Source organism: Armigeres subalbatus, unplaced genomic scaffold, assembly GCF_024139115.2.
Source record: "Armigeres subalbatus isolate Guangzhou_Male unplaced genomic scaffold, GZ_Asu_2 Contig141, whole genome shotgun sequence".
Taxonomy (NCBI): domain Eukaryota; kingdom Metazoa; phylum Arthropoda; class Insecta; order Diptera; family Culicidae; genus Armigeres; species Armigeres subalbatus.
The window spans coordinates 25,282-43,541 of NW_026942188.1; the positions used below are offsets into that span (position 1 = coordinate 25,282).

The window sequence follows — 18,260 nt, forward strand, 5'->3', positions numbered from 1 at the left end:
TTCGATCATTTAGTTTGACAAAAACTCATTCCAGGAACTGAATTTAAAAATGTGTTGGATGGTGGACTTCTACTGCGAATGTTTTTTTACAACTTTGCCTAATGGTTTGTTGTTAGAATTCTGCAAATAACGGAGTTATAGCGCTAGTTACTGTAACTTAAACTAAATGATTGGAATTTTGTTATCATTTAGTCAAAGTTACTGCAGCTAGCGCTATAACTCCGTTATTGGTAGAATTCGGAGTAAAGGTAAAAAATGTACAACGTTATTAAAAACAAAAACAAAATAATCAAAATGAAAAACAAAATTGAAAAAAACAGAGCTGAAGAACTTTTAGGTTATAACTCTCGAAATGTTAAACTAACTCTGTACAATAAGTTGAAAAATTAAAATAAAGGACATTTTACTACGTTTACTACGAAGATAGGCTCCCAGTTCGAGACAGCAGCGCGTACGGACGTGTTTTTTGCTCGCGCATTTTTTCCAAGTGTTTTTTCTCGTTCGTTCGCTGTTTACGTTTCCGCTTCATCGCGTTGGCGTTTTTATTTTCTCCCGGACCCGTCATGGGAGAGTCGGTGGCCGATTCGGTCGCAGGAAAAGTGCCTAAGTACACTGCTCTTGGAGACGCGGTTAACCCTTCCAAGCAGCTTTTTCAGAGCAATGTATATTCGTCGTTGCCAATCGACGATACCGGCAATCCACCGAAAAATAGAAAAAAGCAGCAATCCGCCGGATTTGGGCTCGAAAATTGGCCAGTTCATCGCTAAAAGGCTGAAATTCACATTTCGGCTCTGCAGCGAGTGCGTAAAAGTGAAGCCGGTCAACAAAGACCACCATTTCAATTCGTCATGAAGTTCCTCGAGGTCCACAAGTATGAGTACTACACTCCACGACATAAGGGAGGAAGAGCTCTAAGTAGAGCTTGAAAGTCGCGGACTGAAGCCAGTAGCCGTGCACAAGATCGCTCGTCACGACAAGGCGAAGAGATATCGCGACCAGCTTTACCTGATCCATCTGGAGCACGGCTCCACTACCTGGAAGGACCTGAAGGTGGTTGGCGTCATGAATTACACCGTCGTTGACTGGGAGCGATATCGGCCAATGCACTGCGACGTCACGCAGTGCACCAACTGCTTCAATTTCGAGTAACTGCAGCATGAAGCCGCGCTGCTACAAGTGTGGTGTAATTTCGAATGCTAACTTGTAGTATCAGAATTAAAGTATAATACATTTATTATTTATTAGAACAGATTTTATAATAATTTGAATTGTTTGTCACTTTATTGGGTTAAAATTTTGTCGATACTTTTAATACGAGTTAAACTTTTGTTGCATGATTTGACAGTTCTACAGTTTAATAGTGAAAGTACGAACTTTCAAATGTATAATCATAATCTGACAAAAAATCCTCTTAGAATGATAAACTACTTTCGCGTTAGACAATTTAACTTTTAATTTAATCAAAATTAAGCACTTTTAATTGTGAAGTACAATATATTTAGCGAAACAATATTCTTTTTTTCTGTGTATGGTTGCTACTCCGTGATTACCTGGCTCAGTGAAATTGCAGAAATATTCAACTGAACGGCTGACTAAGATAAGTCAATAATTCTCACTGTGCAAGTCTCAGTAGCTTATTAAATACAAAGATCAATAACGGTACCGGCAACGTCCTTACAGTCAGTTAGGAATAAGTATGGAACATTAAAAATGATTTTTGGCTATTTTGGGAACTTCTGCGTCTCCACAAAAATGATAGGAAGGAACCTGTTATTGGGTAGGTATCGTTGCATTTTAAACAATAACATGAGCACGTTATAGTTAATCGATTTATCGACCGCACCTAGCAGAACCATCCATACAGGAAGATACAGTGCTCTTCAAAACGGTCAATTTAAACCAACCTGCCGTCCACGCGTTTATGGATTCGTATCACTCATGCGCATTCCGTCTGCTGGGCTGTCACAGATAAGAGGCGTCGGTCTCTCCCATCGGAGAATGTGGCCATCTCTTTGCACCTCGCGCCGGTCGTTGGTTGGTATTGATTGCGACCTACACGTTGAAGCGTATTAATACACAAATGAGTTTGCTTCGCCAAAAATAATGCTCTTCTGAAGTAACCTAAAGTCATATTGCCCTAGCACAAAACTGGCTCGCACAGTTTTTAAAAGGAATCCAATGCTTTTCATGATCCGTACTTTAAGTCATAAGAGTAGGTAATTGTTGTAGCTGTTTGAGTAGAACACTTCTTATGTGCATACGATGCCGTGGTCAGATTGTTGTAAAGCAACACACATCCATGTGTTATTAATCCTAAGCGTGTACGAGAGGTATGTATAAAAGAGACTAAATCGTGTTTAGCACAAAGGTCATCTGGAGGTTGTTTCCTTATAAAAGTGCAAACCGTCGGACCGGTAAGAAGCAAAAACTATTCTCCAATCGTAAGTAAAAGTGAAAATTCCTACTACTAGTCTTGATGTTGTTCGGTACTTGCGGAACATCATTAATCACTAGTTTTGTGGTCATACCGTTTTGAACTGAGATTAAAAAGTGCGAGTGTTTCAGTGACTGAATTACTGCACTTAATAAAATGGTGATTACACAATGTCGCTTTCAATTGCAGCTTTCACCGTCTAGTCAATTGAATCCAGCAACAAAATGGGTCGCAAATTCTGTGTTGGTGGAAACTGGAAGATGAACGGCGATAAGGCCAGCATCGTTGAGCTGTGCAAGACCTTGACCGCTGGGCCGCTGAGCGCTGACACCGAGGTCGTCGTCGGGTGCCCAGCCCCCTATCTGACCTTGGCTCGCTCCGAGCTGCCGGACAGCGTTGGAGTCGCCGCCCAGGTGAGAAACTTCTCATTGGTGTTGTTTTATTTTCGGACGGTGCAGTAGATATCAAAGTTCAGAGCGATAAGATTGATAGACCGATTTGTTTTCACTTCGGATTTTACCTAATGGTATTGCACGCGTAAATGACGTATTCAAGTGGTAGAAAAAATAATAAGATGGAGTTATTTTGAAGGTTTTTTTTTTCGTGGGCGCGATTGGTTTTGACCTTGAATTCAGCATCGGTTTTTCTCAATGTTATCAAACTGTTTCGTTTAGTGGTTGTGATGTACAAATAGATTGATTTTCTTTAAAAAAAAAGGGAAATTCAAAATCAAAAACAATTCCAACCTTCACAAAAAAAAATTCTTGTATTTTCAAAGGTATCCTTACCAAGCTATTCATTCTAGTATAATTTTTAGAATAGATCATTTAGACAAATAATAATTATAACTCATTTTTTGGATTAAGAATAATACTTATTTCACATGACATTTTGTGTGTTTGGACCTCCTAATGGGTTGAATGGTTGACTCTAAAACAATATTTATTTAGTATGAAACATAGAAAAGAGACCAAGTCTTCCTGAATTCTAAGATTGCATTCACTGTCGAATTCCAAAGCAAAATTCGCTCATAAATAGGTACGCACATCATATTTTGAACAAAAATATTAAAAATAAAGATAACCTTTCAGCTTTTATCAAAAGAATTTCATTAAAAAAAAATTAACCAACATGCCTATTCCACAGAACAGCTACAAGGTCGCGAAAGGTGCCTTCACCGGTGAAATCTCGCCCGCCATGCTGAAGGATCTGAACATTGGCTGGGTCATTCTGGGCCATTCGGAGCGACGTGCCATTTTCGGTGAATCGGACGAACTCATTGCCGACAAGGTCGTTCATGCCTTGGCCGAGGGATTGAAGGTCATCGCGTGTATCGGCGAAACACTGCAGGAGCGTGAAGCTGGACAGACTGAAGCCGTGTGCTTCCGCCAGACCAAGGCCATCGCCGACAAGGTTAAGGACTGGAGCAACGTTGTGATCGCTTACGAACCGGTTTGGGCCATCGGCACCGGTAAGACTGCCACTCCGGATCAGGCACAGGAAGTACACGCTGCTCTGAGGAAATGGTTCACCGAGAATGTATCTGCCGATGTTTCCGCGGCTATTCGCATCCAGTATGGAGGTTCGGTCACTGCTGCCAATTGCCGCGAACTGGCTGCCAAGCCCGATATCGATGGCTTCCTGGTTGGTGGTGCTTCGTTGAAGCCGGAGTTCATTCAGATCGTTAATGCCAGACAGTAAACAGGGATAAGACTCTCAGGAACCTAATCTAAGAAACAGAAAACCTCAGCCCAGCAAAAGGTGGAACTTATCAGTCACCGTTTCTCACTCTCTTGGGGCATTTTGGTAGTTCGGAACATTCAAACACGAATGTATGATTTAAAAGTATAGGCGATTTATTATGTTAAGTGCAAAAGAAAACCCAAGCATGTGCTATCGCAGCTAACCACGAAGAAAGTGAAACAAGCATACAAATACAATAATTTGTTAAAGTGAAAACATGTCTCTTTTATTGACTAAAATTTGTATCACCTATTTTCCTGTCTTTTTACGTAGAATTCACGTTTTTTTTAATTTACCGGGTGTCATAAATCTCTAAATCGATCGCAAAACGCTAAGTTGGACAATTTAAACGATAATAGCTTTTGGCTTAGTAAACAAAAGTCTACGTTAAACCCCCTAATCGACAGATCTTAAATATGCCTTTCATATTCATTTTTAATAAGACCCGAAAAATTTGTTTAAATTATCCTACGACTGATTTCAAAGAAAATATCAACTTTTTTGAAAAAAACTTAATATTTTTTTGCAAATTTCCAATAAACTGCAAATTTTAAATTATCCAATCAGAATAAAATCCAAATGAAATCTAATCCAAATGCAATCCAAATCTCATCCTAATCCAAACCAAATGCAAACTAAATTCAATTGAAATTCAATCCAAACAAAATACAATCCAAACCAAATCCAATTCAAAGCCACTCCTGATCCAATCCTAATCCAAACCAAATGAAATCTTAACACAATCCAAATCTCCAATCCAATAAAAATTCCAATCCAAATCCAATACAAATCCAATTCAAATCCAATCCAATCCAAATCCGACCCAAATCCAATCCAAATCTATTCCAAATCCAATCCAAATCCAATCCAAATCCAATCCAAAACCAATCCAAATCCAATCCAAATCTAATCCAAATCCAATCCAATCCAAATCCAATCCAAATCCATATCCAATCCAAATCCAATCCAAATCCAATCCAATCCAAATCCAATCCAATCCATATCCAAACCAAATCAATCCAAACCAATCCAAACCAATCCAAACCAATCCAAATCCAATCAAATCCAATCCAAACCAATCCAAACCAATCCAAATCAATCCAAACCAATCCAAATCCAAATCAAATCAATCCAAATCAATCCAAAACCAATCCAAACAATACAAATCCTATCCAAATCCAAACCAATCCAAACCAATCCAAACCAATCCAAACCAATCCAAACCAATCCAAACCAAACCAATCCAAACCAATCCAAACCAATCCAAACCAATCCAAATCTAATTAAAATCAATCCAAACCAATCCAAATCTAATCAAATCTAATTAAAATCAATCAAAACCAATTCTAATCCAATCCAAACCAATCCAAACCAATCCAAATCAATCCAAATCTAATCCAAATCGAATCAAAACCAATCCAAATCCAATCCAAATCCAATCCAAACCAATCCAACCAATCCAAACCAATCCAAACCAATCCAAACCAATCCAAACCAATCCAACCAATCCAAACCAATCCAAATCCAATCCAAACCAATCCAAACCAATCCAAACCAATCAAACCAATCCAAATCCAATCCAAATCCAACCAAATCCAATCCAAACCAATCCAAATCCAATCCAAACCAATCCAAACCAATCCAAACCAATCCAAACCAATCCAAACCAATCCAAATCCAACCAAACCAATCCAAACCAATCAAATCCAATCCCAAACCAATCCAAACCAATCCAAACCAATCCAAACCAATCCAAATCCAATCCAAACCAATCCAAACCAATCCAAACCAATCCAAACCAATCCAATCCAATCCAAATCCAATCCAAACCAATCCAACCAACCAATCAAATCCAATCCAAATCAATCCAAACCAATCCAAACCAATCCAACCAATCCAAACCAATCCAAACCAATCCAAAAGTCAATCCAACCAATCAAACCAATCCAAACCAATCCAAACCAATCAACCAATCCAATCCAATCCAAACCAATCCAAACCAATCCAAACCAATCCAAACCAATCCAAACCAATCCAAACCAATCCAAACCAATCCAAACCAACCAACCAAATCCAATCCAAACCAATCCAAACCAATCAAACCAATCCAAATCAATCCAACCAATCCAATCCAAACCAATCCAAACCAATCCAAACCAATCCAAACCAATCCAACCAATCCAACCAATCCAACCAATCCAAATCCAATCCAAACCAATCCCAATCCAATCCAAATCCAATCCAAATCCAAACCAATCCAACCAAATCCAATCCAAATCCAATCCAAACCAATCCAAACCAACCAAATCAATCAAACCAATCCAATCCAAATCCAACCAAATCAACCAAACCAATCCAAACCAATCCAAACCAATCCAAACCAATCCAAATCACAATCCAAACCAATCCAAATCCAACCAAATCCAATCCAAACCAATCAATCAAATCAACCAATCCAACCAAATCCAATCACAATCCAATCCAATCAATCCAACCAACCAAATCCAATCCAAACCAATCCAAATCAATCCAATCCAAACCAATCCAAACCAATCCAAACCAATCCAAACCAATCAAACCAATCAGTCAAATCGATCCAGATCCAATCCAGTCAATCCAAACCAATCCAAACCAATCCAAATCAATCAAATCCAATCCAAACCAATCCAAACCAATCCAAATCCAATCCAAACCAATCCAAATCCAATCCAAACCAATCAAACCAATCCAAACCAATCAAATCCAACCAAACCAATCCAAATCCAATCAAACCAATCCAAACCAAATCCAATCCAAATCAATCCAAACCAATCCAATCCAACCAAATCAACCAAACCAATCAAACCAATCCAAACCAATCCAAACCAATCCAAATCCAATCCAAACCAATCAAACCAATCCAAATCAATCCAATCCAATCAAATCAATCCAAATCCAATCCAAACCAATCCAACCAATCCAAACCAATCAAATCAATCCAAATCAATCAACCAATCCAACTCAATCCAAATCCAATCCAAACCAATCCAAATCAATCCAATCAATCCAAACCAATCCAAACCAATCCAAATCAATCCAAACCAATCCAAATCAATCAAATCCAATCCAAATCAATCCAAATCCACAATCCAACCCAATCCAAATCCAATCCAAATCCAATCCAAATCAATCAAATCAATCCAAACCAATCCAAATCAATCCAAATCCAATCAAATCCAATCCAAATCCAATCCAAATCCAATCCAAATCCAATCCAAATCCAAATCCAATCCAAATCCAATCCAAATCCAATCCAAATCCAATCCAAATCCAATTCCAATCCAAATCCAATTCAGACTAACAGCGGAGCAGCATTTAAAATGTCCATCGTCGCTAGCTACACTTTTGAAAATCGACTATGAACCATGAACATGTTCCGTTTGATGCACCGCCCGGTTCGAATGCGATGCTGCAGGGAGACTCTACGTTTTAAAACGATATTGGAACAATGCGTCGAAGGTGAAGCATGTGAATTAAAAAAGAATGACCCGGTCCTCTTGAAAACGATGGCACAATAGATTTCTTATCCGGTTCCCTAAGCTACAAACATTTTTTGGGCATTTCCCAAATGTCGTGGTCAACGGGTGGCAGCCATGACGCGTGTCAAATAGAGATGACTTATTCATACGACAACACACATCTTTGCTCCAGACTGATTGGTGTGTTAATTAACGGTTGCGAAATGGATCCTAATTTGTTACGCATACATCTGTCGCACGCATAAGTACACATTGTGTTCGGATGGGAACCATTTGCGACACTTGTTGTTCATGAAGATGTAGATTGTAGAGTTGTAGATTCTTCTCATTCGATAGGAACTGAGAGCTTGAATTCCGGGATGCCACCCAAATAATACCAAATTAGTTCGAGCCTCGCATCAATTAGGATGAAATAGCGAAAATCGTGCCCATCGTGAATTGTTAGCATCGGCGCCATGCATGAACCATAACTGCTGGCAGTTATGGTGCGAAAATGGTTCAAAACAGTGCATTAATCCTACTGGTGGTTATCGCAGTTTCCGTTGCAAGTGGTACTTCCGCGAATAGTACATTACAGGTGAAGTTTGTTCCACGAGACTATGTGATCACCTTGGACAAAGCAATAGATTTATGTGTATGGATAGAGTTAGTGCTGTTGAGTTATGAGTTTTTGCACAATTATTGCTAGTTTCATTTTTCAGAGGAACTGCAAATACAAATGCTTCGATAAGGATTACAGCTGTGAATGATGTGGACCATGTGAACATAACACCTTCGCTGTTTTCAATCAACGGAGATGTTAATTACAATAATACCCCTTTTATTGTGTCAGCTGTTGGACACCATCAGGGGAACTTCATAGTGAAAGCTGTTATCAAACCTGAGGGCGTCGTAGACGATCGGAGAATATATGCTTGGTTGAAGGTGGCTTTGAGTGAACCCTTGGTATATGTTTCTCTAGCAATCGGTTGGGTCTACACTTTATGCTGGTCCAGTGGGTATTACCCTCAAATATTACTCAACTATCAACGGAAAAGTGTGGTCGGATTGAGTATGGATTTTTTACACATCAACATTGTTGGTCATGTTTGCTATGCCATATTCAACTCGCTCATGATCTGGAACAGCTACATTGAGGTAAATGCGGTCAGATCAAGATCATTATGTATAGAGTATTGTTCATTCGCAACATTTCAGCAAGAATACGCCAATCGTCATCCACTTGGTCTCGATCCGGTGATTGGAAACGATGTAGGATTTTCCGTTCATGCGTCGTGCGCAACCGGTATCACCATTCTGCAGTGCTACATCTACGAGCGGAACGGAAATACGGTGTCACTTGCGGCCAAGGGTGTCATAGGATTTTACCTCAGTGCCATTTTGCTATCGGCGTGCATGGCAGCATCTGGGGTGATTCATTGGCTGGATTTCCTGTATGTGCTAAGTTGGATCAAACTGTCGACGTCATTCGTAAAGTACATTCCACAGGCATACATGAATTATAAGCGCCAAAGCACAGAAGGCTTCTCTATTGTGAATCGAATCTCGGACATCGCCGGAGGGCTATTCGGTGTCCTGCAGATGATAATCAATGCCTGGAATTTTGGTTAAATGTCGTAAACATATTGCGCTCGAATTTAATTTCATGAATTATTTTTACTCTTGCAGATGACTGGCATTCGATTACAGGAAATGCTGTCAAATTCGCATTGGGAGTGATTTCTATCCCATTTGATTCACTTTTTATTTTTCAGCATTACGTCCTATACAGGTTGATTGTGATATAATTTATATCATTGTAAAAAAATGTAATATTTAAGATTTGTTTTAGGAAGCCGAAAACCAAAGACCCAGTTTGCAATGGTGGGACATCAAAGGAAAACCGAACAACCAAATGTTAATGAATATTCTGTACCATTTAGCCTAAAATACATGTTACATTTGTATCACAAAACTCCAATTTTTTACTCTTAAATAATTTTAAAAAGAAAGCTCGTAAGGCCAAGTTATAATGTATCAGAAAAACTTATAACCCACTAGCGCAAGCTTTCCTCTCTGGCCCACAGCATCTCTAATAGGTAATCCATCACCTCTATGGTTTTCAAATCGGCCCCTCGGATTTTGCTATCTGCTACTCATATTATACTTTCGCCGAAGATGATCGTTTCTGATGAACAGTAGTAGCATCGATCATTCCTGACCCAGAGATGTTTCAAGGCGGTTTAATCTCACACATTTTCACTCATCCAGAAATACGCAGAATTTCTGACATTAAATAAGACAACCCCTTTACAGGACGGGAATGTCTACAGCAACGTCTCAGCTTCGGGTACTTGGGAATGGAAGAATACATTGTTCATTAACCGAATGTTTGTTTGTTTGTTTATTAATGACACTTTACACCATAAAGGTGCATTCGTGTCAGACAGCGGGGTTTTGAAATACAATTTAGTTTACAATGGCATTACGATCACATTTGATCTTCTTTTTCTTCTCTCTTTCTCTCTCTCTCTCTTTCCACTTATGTTTGTTATTTTTGTTCACTTCGAAATGTCGGAGCGAGCCGGTGCGATGATGACGATGTGAACGCTCTTCATCCAGGATTTGCTGTGGGAATAGTGTATCGCGGTAGTATCCGTATAAGGAATGTTTAGTGGAAACTTGCCTGTGAGGTACTTTGCCCCACAGTATCGGCTGCTGTCGAAAGGATGGCTGAAGTTTGGTGGTGACCAGGAATTTTAAGCGAGACAGTATCTGCTTCCGGTTGGAGAATTCAGGTACTGACCTGTGGGGTGCCAGTGCCCCACAGTGCCAGCCGTTGTCGAAACTACTACACCATTCTTTCCAGAGACACCGACAACAGCCGGCACTGGAGAAAGACTTTGTGTAGTGTCGATGTCTTCTCGTTGCTTTCTCTTTACAGTTGCCTGAATAGCCCAGTTTGGTGCAGGAATGCCAGCAGTTCCGACGAACTTTCTTCATCGTTTCCCAGGGCATCGGTCAGGCTGGTAGTGCTGATATTGTTTCTTTGTCGCTCTTGCTCGTACTACCGGCTAGGATGATGTGTCGTACGTTCACTTCAGAACCGCAGCATTCGCAAGTGAGCGGTCTTTTTGGTAAAAATGTGTGGGTAAGCCGAGTGTGGCCGATCCTAAGTCGCGTAAGCGCACGTTGGTCAGCTGCACTACTCGGTCTACCCATCTTTTTGTGTCGTACTTCACTTCCCTCAGATTCGAGTCCCTTGTTTCGTGCCACTGGTGATCCCGTCGGAATCGAATCGCCTGCTTTACCGCTCTTAACGCGTCTTCACCCGGAATGGGCATATCTATGGCCACCACCGACGTTGGGAATTGATCCGCTTTCTTTAAGGCATACGCCTCCGCAGTGAAAAAGCTGCATGCCTTTGGAAGGCTGAATATTCCCGCGAGGCTGGTCGAGTAAAATGCGGCTCCAACAGTATCTTCACATTTCGAGCCGTCGGTGTAGACTACTGTCGACCTATGGAATCGGGTCAAAAGCAGCTGTTGAACAACTGGTCGGACTATATCTGGCGGATCGCCAGCTCGCACACTTCTCTTAACATCCCACACAATCAACGGTTTTCGTGCCTGCCACACACGGTCGCTCTGTACTCTGTTCGTGTACCCGGTTCGACGCTCGTCGGATTAACGGTAGAGTGCTGTTGCTGTTGTTTTTAGGTAAAATCCGGATGGCCATCCTCGCGATGATTTGAACTGCCAGTAGTTCGAATGGAAGGATGCCAGAACGCTCCGGAAGCATAACGAACCCTTTTTATTGTATACAGGAGCGAGTGTCTGCAGTGTGTCTGACCCGTCTCGGCTCACTAGTCCCACTCCGTACGTCAGCTTCGAAGTGACTAGCGCCGAGCCGACCTGCAGTAACTTTGAACGATTGCCACGCGGCAGTTTTGTTCTATCATCGGATCATCCGATCCGTAACCGGGAATCGCATGCTTTCTTCACCGCTGTACAGTGCGGCTTGAAGGTGAATGTTCGGTCAAGAGTGACGCCCAGGATTAGCAAACGATTGGTTTTCGGAATGGTAGTTCGATCAATGGTGATCTGCTTCTCTAGCTCTCGACGCGCGTTGGGGCTACAGTAAAACGTCTGCGACCTCGTCGCCGATATGGAGAAACCAACGCTCTTCGCCCACTTGTCCAGAGCTTTAACCGCAGTTTGCAGTTTTCGGTATAAGCCTTGTCTTTTTGGCCCTCGTACCACGAGGAGGGTGTCGTCTGCGTACACAAGGATGTCGACGCCCACCGTAAGAACTCGAAAAATAGGCTGCATCATCGCAACGAGGAACAGCGTCACGGAAAGAACGGAACCCTGTGGTACTCCGTTCTCCGGCGGATATTCTCCGGACATGTGTCCTCCTATAGACACCTGGAAGGTGCGCTCCGAGAGGAAACTCTGCAGTAGGTTAAGCATCCGACCACGTATCCGCCAAGACTTGAGGGTCCGCAGGATGCCGTGTCGCCAGGTGGTGTCGAAGGCCTTCCATAGGTCCAGGGACGCTATCAGACAGTGCTCGTCGGTGGTAGGCAGTGACCTTTCAAGCTCGGCGAAATATGTGTCGGTGCCGCGTCCTGCCCGGAAAGCGTGCTGGCGCTTGTCGAGTCGTCTACTCGATGATCAGTCGCGGGTTAATGATTCGCTCAAGAAGTTTCGCCATACAGCTGGTGAGCGAGATAGGCCGAAAAGCATTCGGACCGGTATCGTGGCAGTTCGGCTTCGGGATGGGAACGACGATGGCATTCCGCCAGCTGGCCGGAAACTCGCCACTGCGCCAGATGTCATTCAGCAGATCGAGGAGTGTCGTTTTCACGGAAATAGGAAGTCGTTGCAGCAGAGGGAATCTGGACCTGTTGAGGTACCTCGCCCTTTGTCGAGGGCCCAAAGAAGTTCGCTCAGGGTGATATCGATGTTATACACATCATCGTTGTTGTGCAAAACATCTATGGACCTTCGTTCAGCTGCAGCTTTCGCCATCTGGAACGATGGAGGGTAGCTGGAAGTCGCCGATCTTTCGCAATAGACTTTTGCCAGTTCTCCTGCCACTTTTTGGGGATCGTCCGTAAACCCGTCCGCTCGCTTGAGCACTGCCGGACGCTGTTGTTGGTTGCCACGCAGGGTATTCACCGTCCGCCATAGTTCGGTTGCCGTGATATTTTCGCCACAAATTTTTCCCACGACTGCTCCTTCGCCTTACTAATCGCTTTTCGTGCCGCTGCTCGTGCCTCATGGAATTTCGCTAACGCCTCGGGTTGGTTTGAATCACCTTGCTGTAGGCGTCGGAGAGATCGAAGGCACTTCGCCGCTGTCGGACCGCCGCTTTTGCTTCGGGGCACCACCACGGTACCGCTTTCTGTCCAATTCGCCCGCTGGTACGTGGAATAGCCTTCGTTGCTGTTGCTATAATACACTCTGTGAAGCTCTGAGTATCCCATTCGGCATCGCTCGTATAGCGACAAATCGGCGTGATCGTAGTGCCATTTGCGTCGTGTCGTTCGTTGATTCGACCACCGTCATCGGGTAGTGATCGGATGGACACCGTGATCGGGTAGTGACCGCTGTTGTGCGTGTCCGACATAATTCGCCAAATGAACCTGCGGGCCAGATTCTCTGAGCATATGGTCACATCGATAGCCGAGGTATTCCAGGTGGCCGGGTCGATGGGGGTGTGTGAACCGTCGTTTAATGTGACTAGGTGGTGCGTCAATGTGTTTTCGGCGATAAATCGGCCGTGCGCGTTCGATTGGTGAGACACCCATGTGAGATGGTGCGCGTTGAAGTCTCCCAGAAACAGTGTTCAAAGCTGTTCAAATAACTGACCTAATGCGGCCTGAATATGCGTAGAATTCGGCGGGATGTAGACAGACGCTACCGTTACTTGGATCGGCGCGTAGATGCGTGCAGCGATGAGGTGCAGGGTGGTGTCGATCTGTACACGCTCGAATGGTATGCCTTCTCGGATGGCTAGGTCAACCCCGTGTTGCCAGTAGTATACACTGTTCGATTCCAGAAGCAACGTGTAGTGCCTGCCGACGAAATCTGGTGGGACGACCGTTTGGTAACTTTCGTCTCCTGCAGTGCCACGACGCATGGCTCGAGATCGGCGATGAGGAACTTCAATTCGCTGATGATGCCACGCAGGTTCCACTGTAGGGCGAAAACGCCGCCGGAGTGGCTGTCTGTGACGGAACAAGTGACGGACGACGACGTGGATGTTCTTCTTGTCGGCGGGTCGGCTGTGGGAGAAAAAGATGGTGCGATAACCTCGGTAGAAACCTGAGCGATGCTGGAACTTGCCTGTGGAACCATTTGCACCACAGTGCCAGCAGCTGTCGAAACCATTACACTAGTTCTACCAATACCGACAACTGCTGGCACTGGGAATGCGCTTTGTGTAATATTTCTTCGACGCGACGGGCCTTCTCCTGTTGAGGTAACTGCTGCGATGTGTTGTTGACCTGAAAGGGTTTTCGGGAGAGTATATGCACACGGGTGGAAAAAGCGAGTACTGACCTGTGGGACGTCTTGCCCCACAGTGCCAGCCGTTGCCGAAACTACTACACGATTGCTTCCAGATCTGCCGGCAACAGCCGGCACTGGGGAAAGGCTTTGTGTAGTTATGTCTACTGCTTCGTTGTTGGGTATGCCGCTTTCATCGGACGTAGGTGCTGGATGCTCCATACTTGCTGGTGTATGGCGACGGCCACGGCATAGGCTCCTCCCTGCCGTCTATTCCGGAATGTTGATGTTGTGATACTGTTTGTGGTTTCAGTTCTTGTGCTCGCTATGGTCGTTAGTGTAGGGCGGCGGCCAGGGCAAAGAAGAGCTACCACTTCTCCCTGCCGTCTATCATAAGGTTCCGGTATCGTGGTGCAGTGTTTCCATCGGCTACGGAGATGAATTCTCCATCAACGGGTTTGGGTAAGACGTCCCGGATGACTTCTTCAACCTGCCCTACTTCCGAACCGATTAGTCTCGTTGTCCGTGTTCGTGCCTTGGTCATCATTGGAGTTCATGCGATGTTGGGGGGTGGAGCTATCGAATACCTTGGCTAGGACAAGTCTCCGATATCTCCGACTCCTCACTGGAGAAATCCATTTCCGTGAGGTCGTGGGTGATGGCGGTCTTTTTCGGCAGCGGACTCAAAACTGGGGAAATGACCAGTTTATTATAATTATACTTCGCAGGATGCCCGCGCTTGGATTCTTGAGCGGCTGGAGAATTTTTTCTCGATCGGGTGAGAGGGCCTGTTGTTGTGGGGACTGGTCGTTGCTGGTCACGGCTGTGGTGTGGTTTTTCCTGGCTGACGGTTGTTTAGCTAGTGTGGCTCTGTTTGGCTTGACTGGCTTGCTGCTTCGTTTGTTTGATGAATGCCATCATTTGGACGATCTTTTCATCCTTCCACTTGCTTTCTTCCAGAAGTCTGGCGATCTTGTCTTTTTTAATCATGGCCGTTTCTAGCTCCTTCAGCTTTTGTTCGATGGTGTTCTGTTCTGCTGCTGCCTGTGCGTAGCTTCCACTAGCTTGCTGGTTGACGCGTTTTCGGGATTCCGGAAAAGTGATGTTGTCTCGCACTTTGATTTTTACCATCTCGATTTCCTTTTTATACACGGGACATTGGCGGTTGGTCGTTCGGTGGTCACCTTTGCAACTCAGGCACCATGGCTTGTTACATTCTTCTCCGTGATACTCGTCGGAGCAGTTGAAGCAGCGTTGTTCGTAGGGGCATCGTAGGCGAGTATGGCCGTAGCTGAAACATCCGTAGCAGAGCATCGGGTTTGGAAAGTACGGGCGGGTGCTCCGGGTACGTAGATTTGGCAAAGGTAAGCATCAAGGCGGGAGTATTAACTTTCTGGCCGTTTTGGTTTTTTGGGGCTGCGAAATGGTGAGTTGACATCCGGGAAGGGGCGCCTAACATAGCTCTGGTCCTCACAAGTTCCAATACTCACGCTTCCACGGGTCTTCCGATGACAATTGACCGCCAGCTAAGGGTTGCGTACTTAGCTGGTAGTGCAGCCTGGGCACTGTTGTCCTTCTGACATCAGCTAGAGTGAGAGGGTGCGTACTGTGGGGTCTGCCTAGTATGTGGTGGGGTTCGACAGTGGGCTCTGTTGAACTTCCATAAAAAGCTGCATGTGTCCCCAAGCAGGCCCTATCAAAGCGACCGTGTGCCGCTCAAAGCGCACTAGCCTAGTCCTGGTGTTGGGTGGGACTTTAAACAAATTTGACCCGACTGATCGAGCGTCTGTCCACCAAGGAGGTGCGGTTCCAACAGCGTCTGTTCTGGCATCCAGCGGCTGAGTATGAAATGCTATTCCCCGGAAGCTATACCTAAGATGGCAGCCCCATCCCGGTGGATAGGGAACCTTGGGCCAACAACCTACTGTTCCCGAAACATCAATTTGTTCGAGAATCCGATAATGAAAGAATACGGACTGATTTTACGGCGACGACTCTTAGCGCGAAACAACGGACACGAATAGGAACATGGAACGTTTTAACCCTAGCCCAGCAGGGTAAATTGGCACAACTTGCCAATGAGGCACGCCGCATGAAGCTTGAGATCCTGGGACTGAGTGAAGTCCGTTGGCCAAACTTTGGAGGACACAGAACGCCGTCAGGACAAGTTCTGCTATACTCTGGTTTACGAGGTGAACACGCTCCCCGGCATCACGGAGTTGGCTTCCTACTAAGCGCCCAGACATACTCTGCGCTTATGAAGTGGGAACCTATAAGTGAAAGGATAATCGTTGCCAGATTTAGAACACGGGTCCGAAACCTTACTATAATCCAATGTTATGCGCCAACCGATGCTGCCGATCTGCAAGACAAAGAGAACTTCTACAGTCAACTCAATGCCGTCGTAGATAGAATTCCGAAGGGTGATATCAAGATCTGTTTGGGCGACTTCAATGCGAAGATATGATCCGACAACTCGAACCATGAGCGCATTATGGGACGCCATGGTCTCGGAGAAATGAGCGAAAACGGAGAGCTGTTCGCAGAATTTTGTGGTAATAATGACATGGTGATCGGGGGATCGCTCTTCCCTCATCGACCGGTTCACAAGGTCACGTGGGTCTCCCGTGACGGCTTTACAGAAAATCAAATCGACCACATCTGCATCAGCCGAAAATGGAAACGGAGCCTTCTTGATGTACGGAATAAACGTAGTGCCGATGTCGCGTCTGATCATCACCTCCTCATCGGCGAAATACGCCTGCGCATTGCGCAGATTCGTCGGTAGGAGGAAAGAGTTGGACGACGATTCAACACACGCCCACTGGAAGATGCCACGGTGAAACGGTCCTTCGTTGAAGAACTGGAGACGCGTGCTGCAGAAATTCCGGAAGGTGGCAGCTTTACAGAAAATCAAATCGACCACATCTGCATCAGCCGAAAATGGAAACGGAGCCTTCTTGATGTACGGAATAAACGTAGTGCCGATGTCGCGTCTGCGGCAGCGTGGAAGACCAATGGACCGCCATCAAGAATGCCTTCATCGCCACCAGCGAGAACAATCTGGGCGAACTGCGCACCCAGAGAAAACAATGGATCACCAATGAGACCTGGAGGAAGATAGAGGAGCGAAGAGAAGCCAAAGCCACGATAGAGCGATCGAAAACTAGAGGAGCCAAAGTCTTAGCCCGTCAACGATACGCGGCTCTTGAGAAGGAAGTAAAACGCTCATGTCGACGGGACAAGCGAGCGTGGGCAGACTCTCTGGCCGACGAAGGAGAGAGAGCCGCAGCAACCGGGGACATTCGCCTCCTCTACGATATCTCACGACGCTTAAGCGGGGCGAAGATGAATGCAACGATGCCTGTGAAAGACGCGAATGATCAGTTATTGACCGACCCAACTGACCAGCTGAAACGCTGGTTCGAGCACTTCGAACAACTTTTTCAAGTGCCAGCCAGGCCATCACCACCTCGGCATGATCTGGCTAGGATCCGACGTATAACACGCGTCAATACCGAAGCTCCATCACTGCTAGAGATTCAAACAGCCATCCAAAGCATGAAATCGAATAAAGCCCCAGGGGTCGATCGCATATCAGCCGAGATGCTCAAAGCTGACCCCATGACATCCGCTCAACTACTGCATCGTTTATTTCGTAATATCTGGGACACCGCAACTTTCCCGGTCGACTGGATGCAAGGTATCTTAGTGAAGGTGCCCAAAAAGGGTGACCTGACTGTATGCGATAACTGGCGAGGCATTATGTTGTTGTGTACCGTTCTCAAAGTTCTGTGCAAAATTATCCTAGCCCGGATTCAGGAGAAGATCGATGCGACTCTCCGGCGGCAGCAAGCCGGATTCCGTGCCGGAAGATCCTGTGTGGACCATATTGTCACGCTCCGCATCATTTTGGAGCAGGTCAACGAATTCCAAGAGTCCCTTTACTTGGTATTCATTGACTACGAAAAAGCTTTCGACCGTCTCAATCACGAGAATATGTGGGGCGCCCTGAGACGCAAGGGGGCTCCTGAGAAAATCATCGGCCTCATCGAAGCACAGTACGAGGCC

At 44.9% G+C, this 18,260-nt stretch overlaps 2 protein-coding genes across 3 annotated transcripts; both read left to right on the plus strand.

The window, feature by feature from the left end:
- Nucleotides 1-2,283: 2,283 nt before the first annotated feature.
- On the plus strand, nt 2,284-4,393 carry LOC134202772 (triosephosphate isomerase-like). 2 transcript variants are annotated; one of them, XM_062677765.1, is made up of 3 exons: nt 2,284-2,441; nt 2,624-2,847; nt 3,581-4,393. In XM_062677765.1, exons 2-3 carry the CDS (start codon nt 2,659-2,661, stop codon nt 4,133-4,135), a joined length of 744 nt encoding a protein of 247 aa, XP_062533749.1. In that variant the 5' UTR covers nt 2,284-2,441; nt 2,624-2,658; the 3' UTR covers nt 4,136-4,393. The 2 variants fall into 2 exon arrangements, with proteins under 2 accessions (XP_062533749.1, XP_062533750.1); XM_062677766.1 differs by having other exon boundaries at nt 2,291-2,414.
- A 3,632-nt stretch (nt 4,394-8,025) lies between these two features.
- LOC134202773 (cystinosin homolog) lies at nt 8,026-9,573 on the plus strand. Its single transcript, XM_062677767.1, has 4 exons — nt 8,026-8,340; nt 8,397-8,832; nt 8,893-9,301; nt 9,364-9,573. Exons 1-4 carry the CDS (start codon nt 8,189-8,191, stop codon nt 9,480-9,482), a joined length of 1,116 nt encoding a protein of 371 aa, XP_062533751.1. The 5' UTR covers nt 8,026-8,188; the 3' UTR covers nt 9,483-9,573.
- The last annotated feature ends 8,687 nt before the right edge of the window (nt 9,574-18,260 follow it).